At 32.2% G+C, this 9,108-nt stretch overlaps 1 protein-coding gene across 1 annotated transcript; it reads left to right on the forward strand.

The window, feature by feature from the left end:
• Positions 1–997: 997 nt before the first annotated feature.
• LOC111886147 (purple acid phosphatase 2) lies at positions 998–4,967 on the forward strand. The gene is made up of 9 exons (XM_052767399.1): positions 998–1,035; positions 2,359–2,485; positions 2,582–2,782; positions 2,866–2,977; positions 3,060–3,289; positions 3,467–3,605; positions 3,710–3,930; positions 4,560–4,681; positions 4,772–4,967. The coding sequence occupies exons 1-9, from the start codon at positions 998–1,000 to the stop codon at positions 4,965–4,967; spliced, it is 1,386 nt and encodes a 461-aa protein (XP_052623359.1).
• Positions 4,968–9,108: the final 4,141 nt, after the last annotated feature.

Genomic DNA, 9,108 nt, shown 5'->3' on the forward strand with positions numbered 1-9,108 from the left:
ACATATACAGATATACTAGAAACAATACATATACAGATATACTAGAAACAATACATATACAGATATACTAGAAACAATACATATACATATATACTAGAAACAATACATATACAGATATACTAGAAACAATACATATACAGATATACGAGAAACAATACATATACAGATATACGAGAAACAATACATATACATAAATACGTAATAATTGTGATCCACTGTATCGGGCATGCCTTAAATGTCATGGCCCGAGTTGTAGCCAGAATTCTCTTGGAGGGAGAGCGTGAGTTTGCGTATAGATCTATACTGGATTGACTATCCTACACCTTGCTGCTAGCTACAGCCGGACCTGCAGGTCTGCGGGTGCCAAACGTCATTTCTTATTACGACCGTTCATTATGTCGTTGATTATCAGTCGATAGCATGGTGCAATTAATCACAATAAACCTTAATATAAATCCGGTTTAAGGTAGTAGTATTTAGTACAGCAGTAGTCTTATTATACAAAGCTACAGTACTACAATGATTTACCCATTACATATTTTAGTGATAATCTCACTTAAGCATTAATGTACAAACTATATTTTTAACAAATGATAGTTATATTTGGGTAATCACACACTTTACAACAGAAAAGTTTACAAAACAGCCTAGCCTTGGTAGAAGGTTACTTTTATAGAAAATATAGGATTTTCTGAGTGATTCAAACTTTTACAAACACTTTCAAACATTTACTTACATTTTTACAACTTATACATTGAGACAGGTTCAAACGTTTTTACAAGAAACATTGACACTAAAATACTTATGAACTCACCAGCTTAATGCTGATAAACTCTTTCAAAATAACTTGTATTCTCAGGTCATCAGTAGACAGGTACCGAGGCCAGCTTTTGAGAAGATGGAGTGCATTCAAGACTCATCTCATATTATTTTGTGTTTCATTATTTTTGGTGTCTATAACTGTACAGAACACACTTGTATTAAAATTATATATTTAATGCAATGGATGATGTTGTTTGCTTATTTACATTTACTGTGTTGTGATACTGTACATGACGTCCTCCGCCCCGGAACGTTTCCGCCGTTCTTGGTTTTGGGGTGTGACAGATATCATTTTAGTTGTATGGCTTTTTTAGATGGTTGAGATTCGTTGTTTGTTGGTTATTATTTTTAGTGTTTATATATATATATATATATATATATATATATATATATATATATATATATATATATATATATATATTTATATATGAAATAAAAACTGTAAATATTATGAGAACGTAAAAATACTACTTTTATCTTATTATTCTACAATGAATTTTATATCAACAATTTTATGTCATTATTCAGCAATGAATAAATTAATAGTCACAAGTTAAAATAAAATTAAAATTTATTATAAAAATGGACATACATAAATTTATAATCGAATAATAACATTAATGAATATATGAATAATCAAACGTTAATATTGATATTAGAACTATTTCAACAATACACATATACAACATTCATTGCAGAATAATAACATAAACATAATGTTTTTACATTTTCATACTATTTACTATTTTTATTTGAACTTACTTCTATGGGGATAGTCAAATCAAAACTGTAAATACTATGAAAAAGTAAAAACACTACTTTTATGTTATTATTCTGTAATTATTTTATATGTACAGTTTTATGTTATTATTCCGCAATGCATAAATAAATATTCACTAGTTAAAAACTAAAATTAGAATTTACTATAAAAATGCAAATACATAAACTTATAATAGAATAATAACATTCTAATGAATATATGAATAATCAAATGTTAACATTCACCTTAAAATGACTTTAACAATATACATATATAATATTTATTGTAGAATAATAACATAAACATAATGTTTTTACGCTGTCACACTATTAATAGTTTTATTTGAACTTACTTTATATATATATATATATATATATATATATATATATATATATATATATATATATATATATATATATATATATATATATATATATATATATATATATATATTGATCACACAAGTTGTATTTTTCTAGATTATTAGTCCACACTCTAAACAAAGCATTTCATCCTTGTTGTTTGATCCAGTACATTGTTTCATTCGAATAATAACATATATACTGTTTTGGGGATAAATTATAGTCTTCAAGGATGTTGTTCCCCATCTTGTTTTTTCTGGGGGAAAAATTTGTAGATTAGCATCTCAAATAGTTAGATAATAATAAAACATATATAAGCAACCGTTTGTTTGTATGTTTTGACTAAAGAACGTTAGGGATGAAGTTTTATCGGCATTTCTCCCTTGCATTTCTTTGGTTTTTGATAGGTGGCAGTGAGACATTTTTGTTATCTAAAGGAGGGATTACTAGCACGTTTATTAGAAACGAAAAAAAGAGCCTGGATATGCCTCTTGAGAGTGATGTTTTCCGAATTCCTTCTGGCTATAATGCTCCTCAACAGGTATTATCATGTCATCCTAGGAACTAGCTAGACTTTATTGGTTTTGATATATAGTATACAAGTGATTACGTGCTTTCCAATCTCAATATTAATTAGGTCCATATAACACAAGGAGATCATGTTGGCAAAGCGGTGATAGTATCATGGGTAACTGAAGATGAACCTGGTTCGAGCACTGTGCTTTATTGGCGTCATAACAGCAGCAACAAACAAACAGCCAACGGAAAAGTTTCTACTTACAAGTATTACAACTACACTTCTGGTTACATCCATCATTGCAACATCCATAATCTGGAGGTTAGTTTTCTATCCACTTATACTACCTTGAGCTCGATGAATATATAAATTTCTTAGTTTGAAATACTACTCTTTCCTTTCAGTTTAATACCAAATACTACTACAAGGTCGGGATTGGAAACACTACAAGGACTTTTTGGTTTATGATTCCTCCCAAAGTCGGCCCCAATGTCCCTTACACCTTCGGGATCATAGGTGAGCTATTCTTTTAAACGAATGATTTAGCACCTTTAAGAAATAACGGTTCTTCTTGATAAAGTGCAAAATGTATGTGCAGGCGACCTTGGCCAAACATTCGATTCAAATCGTACGCTTAGCAATTATGAAATGAACCCAGTGAAAGGGGAAACTGTACTGTTTCTGGGGGATCTTTCATATGCAGATGAGTACCCGTTTCATGATAATGCAAGGTGGGATACGTGGGGAAGGTTTGTGGAAAGGAGTGTTGCTTATCAACCATGGATTTGGACTAGTGGAAATCATGAGCTTGATTATGAACCTAAAATCGTAAGAGAAACATATGCTTTACCTTTTTCCTCAAATTTACTTGTTCATGTATTTATATGCTGTAATTTAATTTCCACTTGTTCATGATGTCCATATATATATATATATAGCTCAAGGAAGTAGATAATAATGGGGTGAATTATAAATTATAATACGAAAATGATATATTTTATGCAGGGCGAAACAAAGCTATTTAAGCCCTTTCTAAATCGATACCATGTCCCATTCAAAGCATCAAAGAGCACACACCCGCTTTGGTATTCTATCAAACGAGCTTCAGCATATATAATTATCTTGTCTTCTTACTCGGCATATGGTAACGACTTAATAAAATTTCTTTATTACTTACTCGTGCCATTTCAGGAGCTATGTATGTTAATTATTCGGGGTTCAGTGACAAACTTGAATGTGTATATATAGGGAAATCTACTCCTCAATACAAATGGCTCCGGAAAGAGTTAAGGAAGGTAAACAGAAGTGAAACACCATGGTTGATTGTTCTCATGCATTCTCCATGGTACAATAGCAACAATGCCCATTTTATGGAAGGGGAGACTATGAGAGTTGTGTTTGAACCTTTTTTTGTGCAGTCCAAAGTTGATATTGTGTTTGCCGGACATGTTCACGCTTATGAACGCTCGGTAAGCTACAATTTTTAATTTTTGTTTTTTATCTATATATATAAGGGCATCCACAATGCATTGAACTACATAGAGTTCAATGGATTGCCACATCATCATTCTACAATCCATACAACTCTATTATATTTTTCGTTACAATGCATTAAACTCTATAAAGTTTAATAGAATGTTATAAAATGTAATTTATAGTAAATATTTAAGAATTAAAACTTTCCTTTTTCCCATTGAAGAGTTCAATGGTCATTGAACTCCAAATCCATTGAATGCCAAGGTGGCATCTCACAATGGTAGAGTTTCATCCATTGAATGACAAATGGTGTTGCCACCTCATTCAACTTTCCCATTGAACTCACCATTGTGGATGCTTTAAGCTCACACCCATTTATATATAAAAGTCACGTATATTTCGTTTCTAGTTTTCCAATAAAGATAAAAACGAACGAAAAAACGTGTTTGCTAAATTTCTTTAAAAAATTCCAACGGAAAATGATCGCTTTTTATGTTTCCTAGACAAATTCACACTAATTCCATTGTACACTTCACAAGACTGCGGGCTACGACCATATCTGGTGCTTATATATGGGTATTAAGGATGGATTTATATATTCATGCCTGCTTTTATTGTACAGGAACGTGTGTCTAATATTGCGTACAACATTGTAAATGGGAGGTGCACTCCTGTAAAAGACCAATCTGCCCCGGTATACATAACCATTGGTGACGGAGGAAACATTCAAGGATTAGCAAGCAAGTAAGAGGGCTTGTTAGTATATAGTTGTTTTTATTCAAAAAAAGGTACTGAAAACTGAAAAGTTATACATTTCTCTTTTTGTATGTCTAGCTTTACAGAGCCACAACCAGCATATTCAGCATTCCGAGAAGCCAGTTTTGGGCATGCTACATTGGAGATTATGAACCAGACACATGCTTTCTACGCTTGGCACCGCAATGGAGATGAATGTTCTGTTCAGGCAGATTCCTTGTGGCTTTATAATAGATACTGGTACCCCGTAGATGACTCAACAGCTAAAAGTTAAACAAAATCCATGCATTTTTCTTCATTAATTGTTTGTTATGTAGACCGAAGCAATAAGAAGTGTTTATGTTGGAGTAGTCTAATTTGCAGATGGCTAGAGAAACTACGAATCACAGCAATTGAGCAAGAATACTTGTATAGTTTTCTCAAATGGCTATATTAATATAATAGGACTAAATGCTATAGAATTATGGCCATTAAGGTAAAAAGAATCTATGCCTGATGGCCAACGGGTAGCGACCAAGTTTATCTGTTGCAAAAAAAGGTTTTGTAAATATATAAGCGGTGTTAATTTAGCACCGAAAATATGAATTAGAGACACTTTGATTAAACTTAGAAACACATCAATCTAGCCACTATACGCTGCGTCATTTTTTTTAAAATAGTTACGGATTATAAGTATGTCACCAAATTTTGTAGTAAAACTCCATCTCCATATGCATCCTGACTTTGTAGCGGTTAGTACCGTTAAGCGTTAAGCTGTGGAAACTAATTCATCTTTGACCTTATAAACTCTAGGCATACCAAACATAAGCCAATTTGGTGTGAACAACATCAAAACACGTAATGGGCCAACATGGACCCTAATAGCATCTAGTTCTTTTAAAAAAAAAGACATCAAAACGTGCCATGTGCAACTTTTGTTAGTATTTTCTAGTCTGTATATTATTGATAGTTTTAGGTCAAATAACTAGTATTTATACTCCTTGAATTTGTGTAACATAGTAGTATTGTACTGAATCCTTTTACAACATAAATAATAAAATCTCTCTTGTGTTCGATGTAGACGTAGCCAATCATCACGATCGTGTGAACCACATAAATTGATTGTGTCTTTTTTTTTTTTTTTCTTTTGTTTTTGTTTTGGCTTTTGTTTTTTTTTTTTTTTTGTTTTTTTTTTGTTTTTTTGTTTTTTTTTACATTTATTACTCTGTTGAAAAAATCACTTATCATTTGTTGAAGTGCTTAATCTCTAACAAATGGTATGAGAGCTATTGCTGAAGAAGGAAAGGTTATGATAAAAAAATTTCAAGGTCACGATTTTTGGTTATGGAGAATACATATCGAATATTACCTCTAAAAGAAGAAGTTACATGAACCCTTGGACGAAGAGAAACCTGAAGCGGTAAGGCAAGAGGACTGTAATTTACTGGATCGCCAAACTCTTGGCATGGTAAGATTATCTTTAACAAAGATCATAAATTAAAATATTGTAAATGAGAGGACTATATACGGACTGATTAGAGTGTTATCTGATATGTATGAAAAATACTTAGTTGCAACTAAGGTGTTCTTGACATGCTAATTGGTGTGTTAAAAACTCAATAGAATCATGGATAATGGATTCTAGTGCATCGATTCACTCCAGCAGTGGCGGACGTAGACTGTTTTAGTAGGGGTGTCCCTCGTATTTCAAGCGGGTGCACCTAGTAGAAAAAAACAAAAAAAAAATAATTTACACTGGGTGCTGGAAATTGAGCAGTGACCCGGGACCCCAAATGCCCCACTAAGGTCCGCCACTACACTCCAGTCAATCTAGAAGTGTAATGTAAATTGTAGGCATTACAACGGGAAGGTTCGATTGACAGATAAAATATCTGGATATCACGAGTGTTTGGGATGTTGTCCTTAAGATGAGTTTAGTTATGAATTGGCTTTGAACAACATCAAGTCATTCAAGATCTAAAGAAAATGTAGATACTAGTGGTGTAACTTGATGATGAGGGTCACCATGTTACATTCGATGATCATCACTAGAAGGTAACTAAGGGAACTTGATTGTCGCAAAGGGACAAAAACATGGTACACTTTACATGTTGGAAGTTTATGATGATGAAGCAAACACAATAGAAAAATAACATGATCCAATATATGGCAAGGATGACTTGGGCATATGAGTAAGAGTGAATTGAAGATGCTAACCTCTAAACGGAAGATTCCATATTTGAAGAGCATGGGAGTTCCATGAGCCACGTGTTCTTAGTAAACATAAGAATGTAACTTTTGAATTGATAGGTCAACTACCTAAGGCCAAAAAGTTAGAGTTAATTCATTTAGATGTATAGGGTCCCACTTTAATTTATTCAGTGATGGCTCTAGGTAGTTTTCTTATTTTCACTGATGACTTCACTAGGAAAGTTAGAGTTTATTTCTTGAAGAACAAATCTGAACTATTTAGCACTTTCAAGAAATGAAAACATTCCATGGGGAATGAAACATTTATGAAGGTTAAGTGTTTAAAGTTAGACAATACGTGTGAGTACATCAACGGAGAATTCGTTAATTTCTATGCTGAACACACAATTAGGATATTGAAAACAGTCCCTAAAATGCCTCATCAAAATGGTATGGTTGAGAGGATGAACCAAAAATTAAGCAGTGGGACCTCTGATTAACATAAACATAGTGGGAGTCTAGAAGAGGAAGTTATAGATGAATACATGATTAAATCTCATGTTGTTTGTAGATCCATTAGAGAAAGAAGAACTACAATTAGATATTCTCCTTTAGTTAACTATTTGTTGTTGACAGAGAATGGTGAACCTAAACTTTATCCATAAACAGTGAGGATGAACTGATGGGTTTTATATGTTACAAAATTTTAATTTTGGTGGAAAAAACCCTAAGTTCATATGTACCCTATAGATCTATGTTTTCACTATTGAATGAAATAACCAATTGACCATCAAGAAACCTACAAGAACCCTAGTATTTTCAAATATAGCAAAAGGGTTAAGGAAAACATACATCTTGATTATTCTAGTAGATAATCAAAACAAAATCCTTCTTGTACTCACTTGGAAGCTAGCACCAGAAGTCTTGTGCCTCTCATGGCTCACATCCAACCCTAGCAACAAGGAGGCTTAAAGAGAGAGGAGAGGGGGTGAAGGAATTTTGTCTATGCCTTGGTAAAAAGGAGTGGCCGAAAATTGGATCCTTTAGGGTCTATTTATAGTTAGATTAGGAAACCCTAGATAACCCTAATTTAAATATTAATATCTCACTTAATGTAATTATCTACTCCTTAATTATCTATAAGGAATATTCTACAAACCCTAGATAATCCTCCAAGAAACCGTCCACCTCCTTAGGAGGAAGGTTCTGAAACCTCTTGTTCAACTATTAAACAATTGCAATTAGACCCATGCACTTTTAATTAATCCAATTAATACAAAAATTAATTCTAATTAATTTATGATTAATTATTGATTAAATAATACTTTTTCTAAATAATATATTATTTTCATAACATATTAATAAATTCATTTATTGCTATTTATTAATGCTATAATAAATCAATGAATCGTTCTCTCTCTCTCTCTCTCTCTCTAAAAGTCATCATATTCGATTACTAGGTTTGAGGACAACCCAAAAGGACCCTGCTAATAATTCAAGTATATACTAATTCAGTTATTGACTTAGACACCTAACCCAACAGTCTCCCACTTGGATAAGTCTATAACTGCAATTACCAGTATAAGTTTTAAATTAGACAGTAAAGAGTGCTTCCATAATAACTGCCAAACTCTTATCTAAACAAACATTGGTCCTAAGATAAGTGATCAAATATTTCTCCGCTTTACTAGATATCATATAGACATGACACATGGATTAGAATCGATCTCATTGTCCGAATTATGTTTCCTGATTTGTGATGCAACATAAGACTTCAAATTGAACACATCAATTGAGAATTGGATGGGCCCAATACTATAAGTCAACACCAAATTACCAAGGGGCCCAAAAATATCGCTTATCCTGTTAGGGAAAAAGGAACGAATAAAATTTGACTCATATCCTTGTATCATTCACTCACCAAATCATACATGACACTGCGTTTTATAACATCATGTTACTGATGTGTTTTCACAACACCAATGCATAACCGAATTGTAAATTACAACTTATATATATATATATATATATATATATATATATATATATATATATATATCTGTTTTAAGAATACAAGATATTATAATCTCATAATTACTCGTGATTTAATCCATGAAGTAATACTTTGAGCGTGGGTTTATCCAATACTTAAATCTCCATTTCTAAGTACTAATGAATGTTGTAGAAATACAACTGCTATGTCTGACCTTATTAGACAATCTACAAACCAATTCTTGACAGTTTCT

The sequence above is a fragment of the Lactuca sativa genome, chromosome 9, assembly GCF_002870075.4.
Source record: "Lactuca sativa cultivar Salinas chromosome 9, Lsat_Salinas_v11, whole genome shotgun sequence".
In the NCBI taxonomy this organism is placed as follows: domain Eukaryota; kingdom Viridiplantae; phylum Streptophyta; class Magnoliopsida; order Asterales; family Asteraceae; genus Lactuca; species Lactuca sativa.

Excerpts from the sequence above, each read along its gene's own strand:
- LOC111886147 (XM_052767399.1), top strand. The coding sequence starts at position 998 with ATGCAATGGATGATGTTGTTTGCTTATTTACATTTACT. Across the intron at positions 2,978-3,059 it reads TTACACCTTCGGGATCATAG|GCGACCTTGGCCAAACATTC; the intron begins GTGAGCTATTCT and ends ATGTATGTGCAG. Across the intron at positions 3,290-3,466 it reads TTGATTATGAACCTAAAATC|GGCGAAACAAAGCTATTTAA; the intron begins GTAAGAGAAACA and ends TATTTTATGCAG.